The 22,713-nt window shown below is 40.5% G+C and overlaps 1 protein-coding gene across 16 annotated transcripts in view; it reads left to right on the plus strand.

Annotated features, from left to right (window-relative positions):
* Positions 1–22,713, plus strand: part of Mast4 (microtubule associated serine/threonine kinase family member 4) — a 575,239-nt gene that overhangs the window by 445,040 nt on the left and 107,486 nt on the right. For all 16 annotated transcript variants that reach the window (XM_040729116.1, XM_040729119.1, XM_040729117.1 and 13 more), the window contains one exon: positions 16,475–16,563. In XM_040729116.1, the coding sequence (XP_040585050.1) occupies positions 16,475–16,563 (89 nt within the window). The remainder of the gene's footprint in view (positions 1–16,474; positions 16,564–22,713) is intronic.

A 22,713-nucleotide genomic window follows, 5' to 3' on the forward strand; every position in this document is an offset into this window, starting at 1 on the left:
TGAATGTACAATTCTGCAGAAAGGGACACTAGCATAAAGAAAACCCAAAAATGGTTTGTTTGCAGGATTGATTGAGGCGGTGGTCTTTAAAGTCCCCGATAATGAGAAATTCCAACCTTTTTTCCATCAGAGGGTAGTATTCCCTGGAATTACAGGCCGTGTACTATTGGTTCATGCACAAAACTTTATCTGATCCTTGGTGTGGAGCTTGCATCTCTTTCCTTGGGCTCAGTCACAGAGCAGACTAACAGTCACTTTCCAAGTCTCAGAGTTGTGAGAAAGGCAAACACTAGCTGCCAGCGGATGAGAGGGGCCTAAAGCCATTTGCTTATCTAACTCTTTGATGAATTCCAAGCACACCTCACACTGAAAATAGACCCTAACAACTTACTGCTTACCTTAGCATGTCACTTGCCATGTGCATAAACATGGGCTCTTAGTATAACTGGCAGTCATTGTCACTGTTTCTGAAGAGCAGGTCTGTGAAGAGAGACCCTCAATTTAAGAACACGGAAGAAGCTTTTAGTTGCATGAATGTGCCCTACAATTTCATGATTTTACTGTGAGTTAAAATATGATGTTACTACAAAGCCCAAGGAATAGCTTATTTGGTAGATCTTGACAGGTTTCATTTTCTAGATGAGTTTAGTAATCTTGTTTTCATATGCGTTTTGATCTTCCAGTAGGATTTCAGGTTGATTTAGAAAAATAATGGGTGAAAATAGGCAGGAACAGATTTCATATTCATTTCTTTGTAGGATCAAGGGCTAGTTCTCATTATGTTGGGGAATTATAATCCCAGCCTTAGCATCGTGGCATGCAGTTTAATTTCATGTCAGTGAGTTACTCAAAATCCCTTTCATTATGGAAAGTGTACATGGTAGGCCACTACCACTCTACACCGTTGACTTTCTGCTTCCACTGTTTCCATGGCGAGGTCAGGATTCCATAACTTTCATAAACAGGAATCCAGGGACACAATGAACAGGAACTGCTGTGAGTCACTGCAGGGAATACAGAGTGAGTTTAGGTTGGGTGTCTGCTGAACACAGTGAAGAGGCGGAATTGGTCTGTTTTTCTGGAGCTCAAGGTACTTACTAATAAGGACCAAATCCAGGATGAATGGGGTCAGCTCATTACACACAAGGCTGTGCCTTGAAGAACAGGTGGCCCTGCCGGTAAGAGGCAAGCCAGAGATCTGAAGGAGGCTACACCAACTGTGAACTTTTCCTTAGTAACCCAAGCACATTGTCTCCTGTGAATTCCTCCCAACCTTTAGCTGAGTCATAGGATTTCTTATACAGATTCCTCACATACGTGAGGACAAGAATGGGGAAGATAAGAGATGGAAGGAATTACATCTTGTGTGTATGTATGTATGTATGTATGTACGTACGTACTTACGTATTTATATAGGTAATTTGAGACCAGCTGAAGCTCACAACCCCATGCCTCTACCTCCGAGTACTGGGATTACAGGTGTGTGGTACGGTTCCCAGCAGGAGTGCCGTCTTGAAAGAATATATAAGGAAAAGAGTTGTAAGGATCTAGAGTCTATATTGTTTACTTATTTAATTTTGACTTACATTATGTGTGAATCCTTCACTATTATAAAACCTCATCACCTTTAGTATAGTTAGTATAAATTATACTATGTTTCTGGTCTCCTTTTTGCAAATTTACTTATGAATGTGACAGTTAATCTTTTCTCCAAAGTCAGTGCATAGATGGATACTTTGTGTAGTTAGGCACATTGTACTTGTCTGTAAGTAACACCAACATTAAAAGGCCAGGGCAGGAGGATATTTAGTTTATGGCCAGTCTGGGATACATAGCAAGGTCCTAAATCAAAAAGGGGAGGAGTTAGAAATCACAAACTGGATTTCTGTGTTCTCTTAAATCTTCAGGCTTGGTTATCTGGAAATGAAGAAGCAAAAGGCCCTTCTAAGGAGAATGAGATATAGAAGTATAGACTCAATAACTCCCTCAGAAACAGTGGGACAAGGAGTCTGGCACACATGTGTCAACACAGTTCTTTCCCTGGTTCTGTCTGGACCAGCTGGTTTGGAAGGGACAAGGATGATCCATGTGCTGAGCCATCTACCTGAGGATTTGTGAAAATACACTGTGGAGGAATGAGTACTCAACAGTGTACAGGTCTGTTGTGTGTCAACCATGGGTCTGAAAATATGAGTAACCTGTGAAAAAAAGCACTATGCTTAGTGACATTGGAGTGTCTGTCCCCTGGGGTAAGGCTTACTATCTCCCAGAAAATATAGACTGATGTGATACTCGGTAGCTTGATCCACCTCCTGTAACTAACCTTCAGGCTTTTGGGTCACGACTAGTTGTGTTGATGCTCCCTGGGTTCATAGTTACCAAGAACACATGATTTATGTCCCAGCAGAATGCTGACATAGTCATTTATAAGAGCAGACATCACTGGTATTAACCTTCTTCTCATCGAAGTATCCTTTTCCTTTAGAGACTACTCAGCAAGGACTATTCAAAACTAGAGCTTCTGAACCCTTTGTTTTTCTGGTTTTTAGGCATCCTCTTTGTACATACATTCTTCCTAAAGCAAAGTTAATATTTACATTTACTAAAGAATTGCTGCCCTGAAGTTGACCTCTTTGGTTCTTACATAATTCATTGTTTTGATTCAAAAAGGTAATTATGTGGGCCACAGTATACTTCTTGTTCTAAAATCCTTGAAGGAAAAACCTGAGTGCAAAATTCAAAGTAGGGAAGCATAGATATATGAGGGAATATGTACAAGAGAAAGAGGCCAAATGCTTATTGATTTATTCTCTCTCTGTCTCTCTCTGTCTCTCTTTCTGTCTCTCTCTCTCTCTCTCTCTCTCTCTCTCTCTCTCTCTCTCTCTCTCTCTCTGTGTGTGTGTGTGTGTGTGTGTGTGTGTGTGTGTGTGTGTGTGTGTGTGTGTGTAGGCAGGCTCACTAAGTAACCCAAGCTGGCATGGCTTATAAATATCTTATTTTTATGGCTAATATTTGTAAGACACTTGATATAATTTCTTTTTTTATTTTTTTTTATTTTGTTTTCCAGTTTAGATTTAGATAAGAAACAGGTTGCTTCACAAGTCAGTTCCAGGTCCCTCTCCCTTTCCCTCCCCTCCTCCCGTGCCCTCCCCCCAACCCCCCCATTATCCCCTCATTCCCCCAGGGAAGGTGAGGCCCTCCATGGGGGTGTCCATAGTCTGTCATTTCATATAGGGCAGGGCCTAGACCCTTCCCCAAGAGTTCAGGGTGAGAGTGCACCTCACATTGTTCTATGGGAGTCCAAAGTCCGTGTGTATACTTGGGATGGGTACTGATCTGCTGCCCAAGGCTCAATAGATTACCTAGGCCTTCCCTCTGACACCCAGATTCAGGGGGTCTTGATCAGTCCCATGCTGGATTCCCAGGCTGATGCCTGGGATTCAAGAGTTAACCTTTGCCTGGTCAGCTGTTTCTGGGGGTTAAACCAGCCCAGTCTTAATCCCTTTGATCATCAGTCCTCCCTCTCTGTTACTGGCTTTCTTGAGTTCAGCTCATTACTTAACCAAGGGAGTTTGCCTCTTCTTCGATCAGCCACTAAATGAAGTTTCTGTTTCCCAGACTCTCTGGCCATAGGATTGTAGGCTGGCACTCCCCAGATCTATGTCTAAAATCCATATATGAGAAAGTACATGCCATGTTTCTCTTTTTGTGACTGGGTTACCTCACTCAGGATGGTTTCTTCTAGTGTCATCCATTTGCCTGCGAATCTCATGATTCCATTATTTTTTTCTGCTGAATAGTACTCCATTGTGTAGATGTACCACATTTTCTCTATCCACCCTTCGGTTGAGGGACATCTAGGTTGCTTCCAAGTTCTGGCTATTACAAATAAAGCTGCTATGAACATAGTGGAACAGACATCTTTGTTGTATGAATGGGCCTCTTTTGGATATATGCCTAAGAGTGGAGTTGCTGGGTCTTGTGGTAGGTTTATTCCCATTTTTCTGAGGAATCTCCATACTGATTTCCAAAGTGGCTGAACCAGTTGGCACTCCCACCAGCAATGGAGGAGTGTCCCCCTTTCACTACATCCTCTCCAACATAAATTGTCATTGGTGTTTTTGATTTTAGCCATTCTGACAGGAGTGAGATGGTATCTCAGAGTTGTTTTGATTTGCATTTCCCGGATGGCTAAGGATGTTGAGCACTTTCTCAAGTGCCTCTCAGCCATTTTAGACTCCTCTATTGAAAACTCTCTATTTAGTTCTGCAGCCCACTTTTTAATTGGGTCCTTTGATGTTTTGGGGACTTGCTTCTTGAGTTCTTTGTAAATTTTGGAGATCAACCCTCTGTCAGATGTGGGATTAGTGAATATTTTTTCCCATTCTGTGGGCTGCCTTTTTGTCTTGCTGACTGTGTCCTTTGCCTTACAGGAGCTTCTCAGTTTCAGTAGGTCCCGTTTATTAATTGTTGATCTCACTGTCTGTGCTACTGGTGTTATGTTCAGGAAGCTGTCTCCTGTACCAATTCGTTCAAGGGTACCACCCACTTTCTCTTTTAAGAGGTTCAGTGTGGCTGGATTTATGTTGAGGTCTTTGATCCATTTGGACTTAAGTTTTGTGCATGGCGATAAACATGGATCGATCCGCATTCTTCTACATGCCAGTCTCCAGTTATGCCAGCACCATTTGTTGAAGATGCTTTCTTTATTCCATTGTATATTTTTAGCTTCTTTGTCAAAGATCAGATGTTCGTATGTGTGTGGGTTAATACCCGGGTTTTCAATTCGATTCCATTGGTCTACCTGTCTATTTTTGTGCCAATACCAAGCTGTTTTCAGGACTATAGCTCTATAATAGAGCTTGAGGTCAGGGATGGTGATGCCTCCGGACGTTGCCTTGTTGAACAGGGTTGTTTTGGCTATCCTGGGTCTTTTGTTTTTCCATACAAAATTGATTATTGTTCTTTCATGGTCTGTGAAGAATTGTGCTGGGATTTTAATGGGGATTGCATTGAATGATATAATTTCTTACCTATATTGTTTTTATTTAGTCTCTGTGTTACCTGATACTATTTCTTCTTCCTCCTCCTCCTTCTCTTCTTCTTCTTTCTCCTTCTCCTCCTCCTCCTTTTTCTCCTCCTCCTTGAGATACATAGACTCTTATCCTGTAGCCCAAGCTGATCTTAGACCAACAGTAATCTTGCCTCATCCTTTGTGAGCTACCAAACCCAGCAGAGAGTTGATAATTGTATCACCCTTCTGTAGATCAATAGGGGATGAGGTTTTAATGAGATTGGAATTAGCAACTATATCTGCTTGTTGTAAACATTGTTTTGTGAGTCTCTTCTAAGAGCTCCATTATGTCAAAAATAGAGCTCTGTCTTGGGCCCCTGTGAAAACAGAACTATCCATTTACATGTGAGGAATTGAATGTACCCCTGTGTCTAAGGTCCCTGTTAAAGGAGCCACGTGGCTTCTTTCTTTCGTTATTCTTGACACTAATGGGTAGTACGATCTTCATATATCACTAATCCTCTTCCAGACCCCAGCTTTCACTGGGTCTGCAATTGACAGCCTGGAGGAGCATCCATCAGTAGACCGAATAAGGAGCATTTTGCAGGCCCGGGTCTTCTGCTATCTCACCAGCCCTCCTGTCTTCAGCAACGAAATGGGTTTGTCATGCCCAATTCCTTCTTGGCAAAAGAAAAGAATGACTAAGAAAACATCATTGGATTCAAATGAGAAAAAGAAAAGACATCTGTCAACTTAATTAAGAGAAAACATTCCCTTGACCCCTTGTTTTTATTATTTGTTTTCTGTGCTCTCACCCAAGGTGAGCCATTCTTCTCCCCTTAGGGTGCCACCTCCCTTTCATGTTGCAAGCAAATAGAAGGGACCTGGAGCAACAGCATGGGGCAAGTCACTTTAATGCCCGTTTGGCAGTTTTCCTGTTGCTTCTCCATTTAAGAAACATTTTCTCTTACTTCTGCCCATTATCACAGCTTTGACATTCATGTCATTAACAGAACGTCATTTTGCAAGATACCAAATTAGGAGCAGCCATCCCCAAAACATACTGAGAGGAAGAGACTGGTGTACTGCCACATGACTTTGCCCTGCAGAAAGAACCAAGTGGAGCTCTGATGGGGCCTTTGCATGTTTGCGTTTTGTGTTCCAATGGTATCAGCACACGGAATCAGGGACTGTTCACTGGTGGGCAGAGCGCTATGCGAAACTGCTATAGAAAGCAAAATGCCTTTGAGCTGGGGGGTGTTAAGCCTCCAGGCTGTTCATTCTGTGCCGAAGTACATTTCTGCCGAGGGTCATGAAAAGCCATTGCATGACTCCAGAAGTAAAGTCCCTTCAGTGGGTCAGTCCTGGGAACCACAGAGGATGCTTTTTATTTGGGCAAGTGGTATTTAGTTGTTCATCTAAAGTATACTAATGGGCTAAAAATTGAATAGCTCTATTGACAACAAACAAGATGAACTGGGGTATATGTTTGCAGTTCAGTAATTGAACCGAAGGCCTCACACATCCTAGACACGCACTCTGCTTCTGAGCTATATTCTCAGCCTGAAGTTTAATTTCCATTTGAAGAAGTCTAGAATGGATATCTCAGAATTATGCTACTACATCTATGATTCACACACACATATATGAATTATATGTATTATATATATGAAATAAACATATACTTATTTTAATAGAGACTATGTATATAAAATATAATAAAAAATTGAATATGAGAACACCTTCCAAAGTAGCTCTCTAATGCTAATGACCATTTCTTAAAACCAGTATAAGTAAAGCCAGGAGCAGTGGTGCACACCTTCAATCCTAGCACTGGTAGATCTCTGAGATCGAGGCCAGCATGGTCTACAGAGCCAGTTCCAGGACAGCCAGGGATACAGAGAAACAATGTCTCGGAGAGACAAAAATGTAAATAACATAAAGCAGGAGAAGATTAATAAAGGAAGATCGGAACATTAGATTTAAACTATTGGATTTTTTACACCTACTACTTTCTAAATTTTACTTTTCAAAGGTTTTTCTTATCATGTCTATTTTACTAATTGGGATAATTCAGTGCCACTAAACTGACTATAGTCATTTTTATATTAAGATTTTAATTGACTTTTCTGCTACTTAGGAAAATATACATTAAATTGTGAGACTGATATCCCCATATTATATGCAAAACATGGAGTTAAAAAAAACTGGGTATGGTGCATATACCTGGAATCCCAGTACTTGGGAGGCTGAGGCAGGAGAATTGGGAGTTTGAGGCTAGCCCTTTCCTGCAACACATACAGGCTGGGAAGGGTTGAGGAGGGGTTATTAATGTTGCCTCTAGTTTTCCTCAATTCCCCAGTGGATCCATAGCATTCATTCTCTTTGGTGCTGACATAGCTACTACCAAAAAGCTTGGGTATTTGTCCCCTCACAATTTAATCCTGACCTTTCCTCCAGTTAGAAAACTGGCTCCTCTAGGTCCACCTCTTCCTCAACTCTTACTCCTTGTCACTTTGATGGCCCTGAGGCCAGTAGGCCTAGCCAGGTGATTACATCTCTTTATCTTGGCAGAATGAATTAGACCTTTCCAGTCTGGAATGAGCCCTTGCAACCTTTGGGCAACAGTCAACCCTCTAAGCAGTTTCCCAAGACTAGGACAAGCCTTCCAGCTCTTATACCAGAGATAATAATTATCTGCCTTTGTAGTCCCCCTCTTCCCACCCTCCACCCAACACTCCTAATTTGATGTCTTTCATCTTTATATTACATCAAAACCTTAATCCAAAAGCCTTGTCAATCCTTGACTCTACTAGCCTTTAGAGACCCCCATGTAAATAGATGCACGACCTGATGATGTGAATCCTCCCCCTGGAGCGTGTGTGCAGACTTAGGTAGGTACCTCTTAGGATTCCTGTTGCACATAAACTGCACTAAAAGCCTGAAGGGTATTGAGACTTAGGTTGTCTCTTTTGCAACTCTTACATATACCATTGAATCTGCTCAGTTCTAAGCCCATTAGATAATTCACATTCCCACTTGATATTGATGCTGCACTTACCCTCTCTCTTAATCTGTAGACCCCATCGTAGTGCCCCCTCAGAGTGATGGGTGGTCCACTAAAAGACCTCCAGATTTGTGTGTGTTCTCAGTTGCATGCTTAGCCTAGCTCCATTCAGTAAGAATGTACTACACTGTAATACCACATTGCACAACTGGTACTTTAAGTTAAATTATAAACTTCTTCATGGCAGGAACTGTATTTAGCTACTGCCTGAAAATACCTCATAGCCAGGGGTAGTAGCTTGAGTTTAATGAGGCAGACATCTACTAAGGAGGCAGAGGCAGGCAGATCTCTATGAGTTTTAGGCTAGCGTGGTCTAAATTGCAAGTTCCAGTCAACACCCTGTCTCAAACAAAACAAAATTAAAAAAACTAATGTACCTTTAGCTGAGGTTACCATAGTTACTGGAATATAACACCGTGCCAGCTACCTTCAATCACTTGATAATAATGTGACTCATAACTCATCATATCAGTCATATCACAGTAGCTGTATTGGCCTGCTCATCTTTGAAAGAACTATAAAATGGAGAGTAATTTGGAAGACCTAAACTTTCAGAAATGTTTACTTTTATTTATTTTTATTATTATTATTATGAGAAGGTATGTAACAGGGTGCACATATGGAAGTCAGGGATCAATTTGTGAAACTGGTCTCCATTTACCTTTATGTGGGTTCTAGAGATTGAACTCAGGGTGTCAGGCTTGCATTGTTAGGCAGCCAGTAGCATCTTTACCCATTGAACCATCTCACTGCTCCTAGAAGCCATAAACTTTAAAAAGTACATTCTGTCAAGTAAATCATTAAGAGATTATGAAGGAAGTCCTTTTATCATTGGATAACTTACAGTGCATAATATATTATGTGCTACAAAAGATTCTAGTGGTTGTTCTGAAAATATGTTTAAGAGCTGATTGGTAATTCATCTCATACACAGGCCTGTTTAAACCTCTTTTCCATATTCTGCCTCAGAACACAAGCATCCATGGTACAGTCATATGCTTTTGAGGCCTTAGGGAAGCCTCCACGCTTCTCAGTTGCATGCTTAGCCTAGCTCCATTCAGTAAGAATGTACTACACTGTAATACCACATTGCACAACTGGTACTTTAAGTTAAATTATAAACAGCATCCACGCTGGCTATGTTTCCAGCATCCTGAAGGCAAGGGTTATTATATACTGTTCTCATGAATCTGGGGCCATCTTGCTCAGTTTTTTGTTTTGTTTTAATATTCCTTTATTTATTTTATGTGAATAAGTACTCCATCTACATGTCTGCCCGCATGTCAGAAGAGGGCATCAGATCTCCTTACAGATGGTCGTGAGTTACCATGTGATTGTTGGGAACTGAACTCAGGACCTCTGGAAGAGCAGCCAGTGCTCTTAACCTCTGAGCCACTCTCCAGCCCCATTTCCCTCAGTTTTAAAAGGGGAAATGTTGCATTTCAGAGCAGACTCATGAGACCTGGAGCGCCTCTAGGATGCACATCAATCAGCCTTGCTTCCTAGCTGACCACCCTGCTTCTCCCTTCAGTTGTTTCAGCTTAGCATCCAAAATGATTTTCTTAAAACTAAAGTCAGACTATGGTCATAAACTACACCAGCTTCCCTTCCTCTGACTAAATTCAGATTCCTGACACTGTGCTCTACAACCCTGATCTCTGCATTGTCTTCCTTCTACTGTTCAGCTGTCCAGGGTACTCATCTGCTCATCGTCTTCTTGGCATGATAGCATACTTCTATTCCTTGAACCCATTTGCCCCAGGGCCTTTGCTTATCCTGAGTGATCATTCTCTCACTTCCTGGTCTTTTCAAATATCATCTCCCCAGGGAGGCCTTTCCTCACTTAAAATCATGACTTCTCATACCTGTACCCTTAGCCTCAGTTTCTCCATTTTTCTGCCCCATCATCATACCATAGGTGGGATGTTATTTACTTCAACTCCAGGAGGACGCCATGGATTTGTTCAGAACAGTGTCTATCTTAGTGTGTCTGCACACTGAGCAAATAGTTTATTGAATGCATCAACAAAAGCCTTGATTTAGTGAGCCACAGGGAAGACCTCAGCAGGTGTATCATCTTGAAATGAGTGACAACACATGGGGGCAGAGGAAGGGATCATAAAGGTTTGCTTTCTGCTTCCTTTAGGCAGGAATAGTGCTTGCCCAGCCAGCTGTTCCACATGACTTTGTGTTATTGAATTAAAGTGCTGGAGATGTCAACTGACGATGCCCAGAAAAGGGATTGCTCGATCCACAGGAGAAACACAAAGTATTTATGATTAAAGTCAGCAGGAAGAGGGTAGAAATAGGATTTAGAATGGGGGGAGCAATACTAGGATCTAGGGGAAAAGTGTCCAAAGACTTTAAGGAACATTGGCTTGGTTTTACACAATATTTTCCTTCAAATACATTCTTAAGAATTTTGCAATCAAAGTCCTACATATTCTTTGTTGCAAGGAGAAGAAAGAAATGTCCACAATCTGTAATTTTAGTGCACTTAAAAAATCCTAAAATTTTCTTCTAATGGATAATCACAAAAATAAATGAATTAGACCCATATTTATGTTGTCATGGTTAACGCTCAAAATTAGAATGTTGAGTAGGAAAAAAGTTGCCAAATATACATATATATTGCATATTTCATGGTAACTAAGCGATAGCTTATCCCAAAGTTAAAAACATGACTGTCATATGATGTGAACATATTCAAAGATTTATTTAATTTACCAATTAATTAGAGCAGTAGTAACATACTCAGATGTATGCAAATGACATTTTTAAATGAACATATATGTGTGTGCATCCGGAAGCTATGAACTTGCTTGTAGATGTGAAACCACTTTCTGTCTTATAGGACATTGAATGTCTGCGGTCCTCTTTCTATGGAGGGGGTCCATTGAACTTCAAGCAGACAGACTCATTCAGGGACAGAAATGATTGTATTGCTCCCAAACCTCAACAGCTTTAACTGCAGTGGCATTTTACTATAGCATAGTCAGTAGGAAGACAGATGTGTAGGTCTTAAAGAAACACATTTGTTCCCTTTGTTTGCAATTCCAAATCTTTATCAGTGCTTTTTTCCTCCTGATATATGAAAGTAATAGTAAAAATGTAAAATTATAACATAATTCTGTTAATGAAGCATATATTTATACATATATGCTGCCATATTAATAATGAATGGAAGCTAGGGATGTACTTTGTGGAGTGCTGACCTATTACGCAGGAAGCCCTAGGTTGGTTCCCAACAACTCATTAGCCAGAAGTGGCGTTTCCAGCCTGTAATCTCAGCACTTCATACTTGGGAGATAGAGAGAGGGTCAAAAATTTGAGGCCAGTGTAGGGACATGAGGCCAAAGATATTTAGAGAGTGGAAAATTCTCTTTTTAAAAAAGATAACAACAAATGATATATTCATCCCAGAGTGGTTGCAACTATTGGATTCCTTTCTTTTAAAACATTTCTTGGCTCTAGAAACTTGTTTCTCACTATTTTTTTCTCACATGGACAAACCCCTTAATTTTGAAGCTATGGAAGCTGCAGTCTGTCATGGATATAACAGTATTTATCTGGCAGCTCATTACAGCATTTTTGCCTCCTAGTGATGGCCGGTCTCCACCCCTGCAGCCTTCTCCTGTGTTTAAGGAATGTTCAGATGGTGAGATTCAACCGTGGTGTGAGGAAATAGCTAGCAGATGTTCCCGAATAGTTCAGCTTTGGTCTGTAATTGGTCTCCAGTGCAAAATTATCAAAATCTTCATCAAGGTAGAGCGATAATCTGGAGCCAACTTTGCTGCTCTCTTCTTTATGGTCAGTGACAGGTTGTACTCAATGTTGACCTTTCCAATCAGCTGCAGATGAAACAATTCCAGTCAGTGTGTGTGTGTGGGGGGGGGTTGTCTGCTCAGTTGTCTTACCATGATCAGACATATTAAGAACTGTGTCTCGATGTAAATGTAATTTAAAATTTAGCTGAATTTTAGCTACCTGGGATAATTGAAAAAATTCAAGGCCTGCCGGACTTTCAGAGATCTGGTAGGTGGTAGGTAATAGGTTCTTCTACCAGGAGATGAGTGACCCATCCAGGTGCCAAACAGTCACTGGGCCCCCAAGCCTTTCTTCTTGGGTCCCAGCCCCCACAGACCTCTGTGCATTGCTTGTCAGCTGATAGCCACAGGTGCATCCTGTTCTCTAGTCCTGGCTTACTGCCCTGGCCTTGCCCACCTGACATTAATATCTAGCACGAGGAAAACACGAGCTCTTACACCTGGGGTTTCTCCACTGTGCTGTAAGTGTGTATATAAGGCTGCTCACTCCTTACAGCAGACATGCAGGTTGACATACACACACACGCATTCTCTTGGCAATAAAGGTAGCAGACGCATTTTCTTAGCACAAACAGTTGGATGTCTTGTCTTTCATTTCCTGATACCTCGACTTGTTCATGGCTCGGATGCCACATTTCTGAGAGAAACCTGAGCTTAAAGACAACTTAGGCAGAAATGGGATGAGGGTTCTCTGGACCAAAATCACCTTCCTTTCCCACCATCAGTCTGGTCTTTCTTAGACGATAAAATCTGTACACATTTTCTTTGTCATCCAAACAATCAGAAAGCCTACCAGCAGTCATTATCATGTAGACATGCTTTGTGAACTGTCTTTTGATGATGGCTGTGAACTTAGGTGCAGGAGTGTTCAGTCTTCATGTCATATACCAGCACAAAAATCATGCAAGCAATCACAGTGTTCACATCACCCCAAAGTTTGCCCTCAACTACTGTCCAAAGAATGACACCCGTTCTTACACACAGGATCCTGTCTTACCCATGTGCCTCCCAGTCTTCAGTGGCCATGCAGGCTGTCTCACTCAGAAGTGTTGTCATCTTCTTCCTATTATCCTGCTCCTCCCAGGTTGCAGTGGGCAGAGTGTACTTTCTGTACCAAGTGGTGAAAGAAGGGCAGACAGAGAGAGAGAGGAGGAGGGGAAGAAAGGGAGGAGGGAGAGAGAGAGAGCCTTCTTTCTGTACCTCATCCTTGTCCCTGGGTGGATCTTCTCAGGGAGGAACCAGAGGATGAGTAATAAGAGTGCAGACTGTGGATGATCAACCACTGTCCTAATCCAGTTTATCTCTGCCTTTGTCTCGAAGTTGTATGCAGCTGTCTTCTTGCTAAATTCTTTACAAGGAAGGAATACTGGTGTGCTATTGTGTGGTCAAATAAGGACAGTTACCACCTGAACTCTGCTGGGTGGACAGAGCATACTGTGTGCTGGAAGAGTAGGTTTTCCTTTGGGTTGCTACCACTGGAGACCTGCGATGGAGGTCCTTTGGAGGAATGAACACTGATTAAACTATTGGATAGGAGTTTGTGGAGGGTGAGAAGAAGGCTTTGTCTTAAAGAGTCAGATAGGAAGAATGCACATCAGGGTGAAGTAGATGCAGCATGAGCGTGTAAGTCTCTTCAGTTTCTTTTTTGACCTGTGTGCCTGAGGATCCAAACTAGAGAAAATAATTTACAAGGCTGAGCTCTGGAAATCAGGATGAATTGTGAGAGATTTGTGGCATTACTGTTTGACTTGGTTGGGTACCCCTGTTTTTCCATAGATGACTGCCTGGGGAGAAGTGAGAGGAACTTAGTCACTCTGATGAAAGGGAGTGAGCCGTGTGTGTGAGTGTGTGTGAGTGTGTGTGTGTGTGTGTGTGTGTGTGTGTGTGTGTGTGTGTGTGTGTGCTGGAAGGGGACAAACATATATGCTCCAGGTATTTCACAATTCAGTATACAATCAAATGCCCCTTTACCTTTAAGAATCTTAGTAGTAAATTCATCATGAGGCCAAAAATCCTATGTTCTAAATGTAGAAATTTGTCTTGTGCACACGTGGGACTCGGTTGTGACCCGTATCTCCTCACTCTGTCTGGTTTTACCACACTGAAGCCGCTTAGGTTTAAAGGTTTCCTCTTGGATTGTTGAGAGAGTTCAGAAAGTTCCCAGTGTGTTACAATTTTAATAATACCTCCAACTCCCCGGGGAAGGTGTCAGAGGTTATGGACACTTGTATTATGTTGTGTGGGATGAGATAGGTCTCATTATTTCAATAAAACACACTTTCCAGATTTACTTACATGTTTATTTTTTAAGATTATTTATATCACCCTTTTAGTGCTTGATAATAGACTTTAAATAAAATCCCAACAGTTTTTTATTTTACTTTTCCATTATTTTGCTTTCTGTAAGAGTAGAATATAGGCCAGTCTATATGATTCGTAGGAAAACTCATTTTTAAGTTTTCTTTACAAAGTATCCCTTCTTGATTTTAGTTTTGGGTAGTCAATTTAATATATGACATTAATATTAATTAATATTAATGTCTATAAATAAGGTGCTTACTAGGTTACAGTTTGTGTTGATATACATTTATCATTCATTTTATTTTCATATAGGAACACCAATAATTAAATATGCTGAGAAAGTATTTAATTACATAGATTAAATAGTAGATGTGAAAATACAAATGCCTATTTTTGTAATAACTAATCTGAATTTTAGTTAATTTGCTCAAGTAAGTGAATTGAAATTTCCAGGATATGAATTTCTCATTTCTCATTTCTTTGATGAACATTGACAGACTAGTATATTTAATGGTCCCTTCCTGAAGTGAAAGGAGACATTAATTTGAATTAACACTAAATGTATTCTGCAGTATCTTTTAAAAACAATCAGACTATCTGACTTAATGATTATGAATTTAATAGCTTGAGAATACAGTTCTTGATAGATGAGTTGATAATATCACAGTCTACCTTCCTAATTAACTATCAGGGGTCTATCATTACTCAACAGCTTCTTTAAGGCTAAGTAAACATGATGTTAATTAAACTCACAGATAATGCTAGGGGATGCTGATTGCTGCAACAAGGAGACACCCATGCAGCCTGACCTTAAGAAATGCTAAGTGTAGGGATGTTGGCAATGATAGCAGGCAGCAAACATTAAGTGAACCGACTCCCCAGTCAGTGTTCCTGAGAGAGATTGGAAATGTGTTCTTTGAAGATTAGGAATAACCCTTTTGAATTGTCTACTTTACTTTTCTATTGCTGAGGATTTGAACCTAGGGTTCTCGTGCATGCTAGACAAGTGTCTGATTACTGAACTATTTCAAGGGCCCTTTTTGTAGTTTTTTTTTTTTTAAAGAATCTCACTTAATTTCACATGCCAGCCTTGAACTTGCTGTGGACTCCAGGTCAGCCGCATATTTGCAGCCCTTTGGCTTTAATCTTCTGCGTAGCTGGGACGTCACCAGCATCACCAGACCCAATTGAAGATACTTTATATGAATCGTGAAATGTCAAATTCTCCATCTCATTTAGAGGCTTTCAGAAGGCTGGCCTCATGGGACCTCCTGTGGATTAAGACTCTGCTAATTAGTCAAGTCTTACAAAGGGGGAAGGCGGTGCCTCTGTAGTCTCAGAGTGCCCTGAACACTTTTTGGTAAAGTCGAGGAGGTGTCACTTTGGAGTCCTTACTCTTTCTCGACACTGCACTGAGCAAGGAGAACAAATGGGCTAATGCATATTGAAGGAAAGCAAATAAATGCAAGAAAATATCCACTTCACCATCACTGGGTATTTGTTGTGGTCTTTGATGCTTGTGCATGTTACTTTGAAGTCCAACTATTCATCTGATAATTCCCTACTGGTGGAAATGGTAAAAATTAGGTGCCTTGTATCCCTACATATAAATCCATTTACTGGATGTTCAAGTTACAGCCAATAGCTAAGTGTGCTAATAAGAAGATGTTATCACTGTGGTTTTAAAACAATGGAATCTGTTTTCCTGTTTTCAAAATGTACCTTAATAAGGAATTTGAATGTAGTATACAAGATGAAAAAATGAGTGAGCAGTGAGCGGCATTTATTATAGCCATCGGCTGATTTATTGACAAAAGGCACAAATATGAAATTCGTCTAAATAATTAGACTTTTAATTAGTGCATCATTGTAAGATTAATGTCATCTGCTTCATCGCATATGATTTCCTATTAGAAATTTCATGTCAACAAAGATGCTACCTGTGGTTTGCTAATCTGAATCCTTAATTTATCACTTGTGTGTATGGCATGGCACATATTTGTAGAGGCAGACATGAGCCGAGAGGAGACATTTGATTCTGGCTCTGCTGTGCTGAGGAATACTGCCATGCTGCATAAATACGTTACAGTTTTTCACATTCAGGGGGTAGGCTTCAATCACATGTTGGTAAGCACACAGTAGTTCTCATGTTAGCCACAGCATGAAGAGGTCCTGGAGGGTGTGTATCCTTGTCTGTGTCAGCTTTGAAAATGCTCAAAGGTTATTGGTGTTTTTCTTCACCTGGTTTCTCTTTCCTTTTGACAGTTGCCGAACAAGCAACCGGAAAAGTTTGATAGGCAATGGCCAGTCACCAGCATTGCCTAGACCGCACTCACCTCTCTCTGCGCATGCAGGTAACTGATGACTCCATCTAGAGTCTTGTCTTGTTGCTTTTGTTATCTCTTAAAAACAATCCAGAGCTTCTGAGATCCACGTGGATCTTTTATATCTCCAAGTTTTTTCCTACAATTTTTACTACTAAGTTCTTTCTGAGATAGCATATTAGAATTCTGTTGTATATCAAGCTCTTTTAATTAATTTTTCTCTGTTGCTAAAATTTGTAACACTGTCAGACCTGTATATCCACTGGGGAATACCCTTAGGGGTTGTAAACATGAGAGTATGAGGAAGAAAACTGTTCAGAAAGGGTCAGTGTGGTCCCCCTAAAACTGAGCTTCATGAGTGTATTGAAATAGCTAGTCATTGTCTAGTTCAGTGCTTCTCAAATACCCTAATGCTGTGACCCTTTCATGCGGTTTCCCCATGTTGTGGTGACAAAATTATTTGCATTGCTACTTCATCTCTGTGATTTTGCTACTGTTAAGAATCATAATGTAAATATCTGATATATAGAGTATCTGATATGTGAGTCCCAAAGGGGTCGCACATAACCCACTGGTTGAGAACTGCTTGCTGTTCTAGACCATGATAATGTAGGAGAGGCTGAAGATCTCAAGTCCATATTGAATTATAAGGAAGGTAGAAGCGTATGCTTAAAACTATTGAGTGGAAACTGTTTTCCATGATTTTTCTTTCAAATCTGTCTATGGTGATTCAGTGAGGAGAATAGAAAAGTCAGGAAGAGTTTGAAGAAACCACTTGGCCAAGATGTTGAAGATGGCTAAGATTTGACTAGGGCAAGTAGCGAAGGGATGGAAGAAAGGACTCTCCGGAGGCAGCTGGCATTTGGAATGGCCGTGCTTGACATATACTAAAGAAACAGGAGGAGTGGGCACTGTGTGCCCACACATAGTAATTGATTTCTAGTTTTACATTGTTAAGATATAGCAATGGCTCAGTGTGCTTGTGAGAAGATGCCATTATCTATTATCTAATACACTGATCCATTTTTATTAATCTGGAATATGCACTTAATGAGGAATGAAATTAGTATTCAAGATGAAAAATGAATTCTCGGTGAGGCACAGAAAGATGGAAAAGCAGGTGAATATTGAGGAGTGGAAGGGCTTTGACTGCCTTTTTAGGATGTAGAATAAGATCTGGCTGTAGGGAGTGTGCTCAGGATGGGCTCCTGGATGAGGTAGTGGCCCTGCTCCCATGGCAACAAGTGGAAATTCTAGTTTGATGCCAGTGCAGTCTTGGTTTCAGCCCTAAGTGTCTGGCTACAGAGATCTTTGCAATGCGAGATGAAGCTGCCTCTATGGGCAGAAGAGAGAGGCAGGTGTTTCTTTGAAATGACATTTTGTCCTTAATTATTACCAGAACTAAAAGGTGTCACAGGGTCTGTGGGCAGTAATGGTGCTTGCCACCAAGTCTGATGACTTGGGCTTGATTCCTGAAATACACATGATAGAATGAAAGATCAGTTGTCACTATTTGCCTGACCTCCAAAAATGCTTGGTTACACCCATGGGCACACATAGGTGCACATACACACTAAATAAATAAGTGTAAAAATTCAAACAACTTTAAAGTTGGCTAAGTGAAAAGGGAAAAGAAAATTGTTAAAATTATGATCTAGTAAAAGGACTACAGTGTCCAGAAATGTTTCCTCGTGCCAGCTCGAGAGGAGGGGCTTGTACATGGGGAGGTAGTTAAACTCTAGCAGTGGCAGCTTTCACGTTGCTCAGCATCTCAAGCAGCCTGAAGTTTTAATCAGTCAGGAAATGGATAAGTGAACTATGATCCAGTCATACGGAGAAAACAAATTAACTAGGCCTGCACATGTCTACATAGATGAAACTCAAATATAGTATTGGATGACAAAAGCAAATTGCAAAAGAATATTGCTTAGCCATTCAACCATTCACATGAAATTAATGTGATGCAATAGGTATTGTTTTGTTTAGGAATATATATACATATTGTTGTGCAAAATATAACAGTTGTGTTTTATGTATATTATATATGCATATGTGTGTGTAAGCCGACAGTAACAGCTTACATACATATATGTATATGTAATATATATTAGTTTGAAATATGTTTTTTCATATAATAATTATGGTTTCCCTTCCTTCATCTCCCAGATCTTTCCCACCCTTTCAACTCCATACATAGCTTTCTCTCTCTTTCTTTAGAAAATAAGCAGGCAAATAAAGAAATGAACAAACGAATAAACAAACAAAAAGGAAGGAAGAAAAAGTATGAAAAATACATATACATGTGCACACACACTCATGCATGGGTGTACACACACATTCACATGCACACATACACACACCCCATAAAGACACAAAATCAGAAACCATAACATACAAGTAAAAGACTATTAAGGTTAAAAAAAAGTCAAACAAAGCAATAGGAGACAAAAAAATTTCCAAAATTACTGTTGGGTTTATTTTGTGTTCTACTGCTGGGCGTAGGGCTCTTCAGTATGGTTTGTATACCCAGTAAGACTTCATTTACAAAACTGTTTTTCCTTTGCTAGTAGATATCAGTTTGAAATAACTTATTGGTTAGGAATGGAAGTGTCCACTTCTCTTCATCAGTGTTGAGACTGCAACTGGCTTGGACCTGTGCAGACTCAGTCTTTGTATTTGTGTCAGTCATATTGTGTCTGGAAGACACTGTTTCCTTGGTGTAATCTATCCCTCCCTTCTGACTTTTCCAGTCTTTCTGCCTCCTCTTCCACATAGGTCTCTGCACTCTGAAGGAAGGGGTTTGATGAAGACAGCCCATTTGGTACTGAAGGTTTTACTTGGTGGTGATAGATGTCTAGTTGGAGGTTGGTCACTGCCATTATTTGGTGACCCCATTTAGAGGAAATAAGATAATTTTAAGGACCAATTTAATGATAGTTACTTTAGAGAAGTCAGAGGGAGGCTTACAAGAAGAAACAGGATAAGGCAGTTGGTAATTTTACATATTTTCAAAGCTATGTAATGAGTTTAGCATGCAATTATTTAAATTATTACTGTTTATAACTTTGATGTTTTTCTTTTTGTGAGACAGGATCTCACTATTTATCACTGGCTGGCCTGGAATCTGCTCTGCAGACCAGGCTGGCTTTGAATTCTCAGAGATCTACCTACTTCTGTCTCCAGAGTTCTGGGATTAAAAGTGTGTGCCACTACACCCAGATGGATCTTAACATTTTTGTTACATGATTGTCATAATAGATGAAGCCTACAGAAGGTCAGGCAAGGACAGATTCCCTGGGGCCTGGAACTGTGTGCAGTAAACCATTCTATTCCTCTAGTCTTACTAGGTGCTAAGTGAATGATAGATTCTGTTTCTTAAGTATAGCTTAACAGTGATTTTACTGTTGTCATCTTTGGTCCCTCATTTCCCAACCTTTATGTGTCTGTTGATTAGTCTTTTATTGCTTTGATTTTCTTCAGCTCTAGTAGAGAGAAGAGAGAGTATGTGGTTAAGACTTTAATGATCATTTAATTGTTTTGTTTTCCTGTATTGCCTTCGCTTGACTTTTTTGTTGTTGTTGTTGGTTTTGTTTTGTTTTGTTTTGTTTTTTTTTTAACCTCAGCATTGGTTTTAGAATGTGATCTGAGGGGTTTGAGCAGGGAGAGGTGTGTTGCTCAGGGTCTGCGTGTTTTTCTTTGATATGAAGCCAGCAGGTTGCTACTCAGAGGCAGTAGACATCTGTCAGATGTTTTGTGAACAGTGGCATTTATTGCAGTCGGCCAGATCCCCCTTTCTGGGTAGCAAAAAGGAAGGTGTAAATGGATAAGAAGGCCAGTACTGGTCTTGCTAGTGTGTGCCTTGTCACCTCCTGTGGCTTACCTCTTCTCTACTGTGGCCTGTGTTTGGTACAGGATGCATGGTGGGGATGGCTAGGTGTCCCCATGAAAACAACAGAAAGAAAACCTGCCATCTCAGGCGCTATTAACCTATCATACAGCGCCCCCCCGTTGTCCTAAGGGAGGGAAGTGTGGCTCACCACGGGCACATGCGTCTTGCTTATGCATCCAGTGCTGATTATCTGAATTAATTATGTGTGCCAGGAGAGTTCAGCAGCAGAGAGGCCTTCATACGATGTTTCAAGGAACCCGAGGTCCTGAAAGTACGAGGAGGGCAGCCATTTAAAAACAAAGGAGAAAAGGAGCAGAATGAATGCCAGGCTCCCAGGTCTAGGAAGACTCAAAGCATTGAATATCATTCAGAACGCCCAGTGGAAGATATTAGTGTGTCTTTCCCGAAATGAAAAATTATGTGTGATAAGAAAGTGAAAAAAGCAAGCATGGAGTATATGTTCGTCTGTAAGTCTTTGCCCACCTGATGGCTTTAATGTACAAGGAGCTGGTATAGATGGATAGAAAGTGCTGAATGGGCTACTAGAAAATGGTATAAATAGCCTGTCATGGGAGAGGAGGAGACTTAAAGAAATGTTTTTGACATATAATGTCACTGTTATCCTGAAACAGACTTGAGCTGAGAGAGTGAGATGGTGTGATTTACCTAGAGTAGGCCACAGTTTCCGTGTGTTAAATCCAATAACAGCAGTGAAGAGGGAAAGAAGACGGCCCATTTTTCATGCTCCAACTGTTGGTGTGAATCAGTACAATTGTCACGTTAATTGTTTATAGTTTTGTTTAAAATATGAAATGCCCTTTGGCCAGATAAATCTCTATTTGGGAATATTTCTTACTTATAGTTCCCTAGGACAATGGGAAATTATACATGGCTAGCGTTGCTTATGACTAACAAGTAGAAAGGGTAAGTTGTTATTAGTTTTCTATTTAACCTATCATTGGGTGATAAGCTAGTTATATAATCATATATATAAGCCAGCAGATGCTGTAATAAAGGAAAAAAGATACTCAAATAAGTGGGAAGAATTGCATGTTGCAACTTCATCTGTGTGTGCATTTTAGTGTGTATGTGCCTGCGTATACACTCTTCTGTATTCATGCATATTCGCAAGGAATTTGTGAAATCAGAAAGTGTGAGTAGTGTTTATTTGCAGGGAATAACAAGGTTGGGAAATTAGGGCATATTAATTTATAATAAAAATTAAAGCTTTAAAACTAAACCAAAAAGGAAATAAAATACCTGCAGTCATTTTCTGTTGCTATGTAACAGATCACCAAAAATTTGCTTGCTCAAAACAGGATGCATTCTTAATCCTGTGGTTTTATGGAGACAGATGTCTGGGCAGGCCTGCTTAGGTTCTTTGCTCAGGGTATTATAAAACCAAAATCAGGTGTTGGTTGGGTAGGGCTGTGACCCGAAGTCTGGGAAAGTGCCCACTTCAAGCTCGTACAGGTTGCAGACAGATTTAGATCACTCTTGTCCACAGGGCTGCTTTCAGCTAGAGCCTACCCTTCTGTATTGTTAAGCCAGCCATGGCACGTCCAGTCACTGCCGCGCTTCAAATCTGACTTCTTTTCCCATCAACCGCAAAAAATTCTTTCCTTGTAGAGGGCCTATCCAGATAATCTCTGTATTTTAGGGTCAGCTGATATGGGGCTTCAATTACAACTGCAAAAATCCCTTAGGAGTAGTGCTAGTCTGTGTTTGCGTCTGATTGGCTAACGAAGGGATAGAAATCTTGAGGAGATTGTCTTGAAAATTCTACCTATTGCAACCTCTCTTCCATTTACATTTTAATTCAAAAGTGTAACACATGGACTTGGGGAGTGGCTCTTCACCCTCAGACTAGATGGAGGCAAACCGCAGAGACCCAGGAGCCCGGCTTTTGATGTACTACAGTGATAGCTCTACCCCTGTTGGCCAAAATACTCCCTCCTTTGTTTCTTTAGTTTGTTTTAGTGAATTTGCAAGGGACTGTAATCCACTTATTGGAGAGTCTCTGGAGGAAAGAAAGGGGTATCTCTTTCTAATTGGGCAGCTCGAAAGAATTGTTAGTACTGTAGTCACCATTATAGTTCTGGGAATGAAACCCTGGTCCTCACAGATGCTAGACTGGTGCCTTCCCAGTCTACTCTATCACCAGCTCTCCAAGCATTCATAAATACAGGGAATATTCCTAAAATCTCAATTAAATTATAAGTACACCTTGACACAGTTCCTATATGTACTTTTATGTGTGGTGTACTTGCATATACGTTGTTTATGAAGGG

The sequence above is a fragment of the Mesocricetus auratus genome, unplaced genomic scaffold, assembly GCF_017639785.1.
Source record: "Mesocricetus auratus isolate SY011 unplaced genomic scaffold, BCM_Maur_2.0 Super-Scaffold_100020, whole genome shotgun sequence".
In the NCBI taxonomy this organism is placed as follows: domain Eukaryota; kingdom Metazoa; phylum Chordata; class Mammalia; order Rodentia; family Cricetidae; genus Mesocricetus; species Mesocricetus auratus.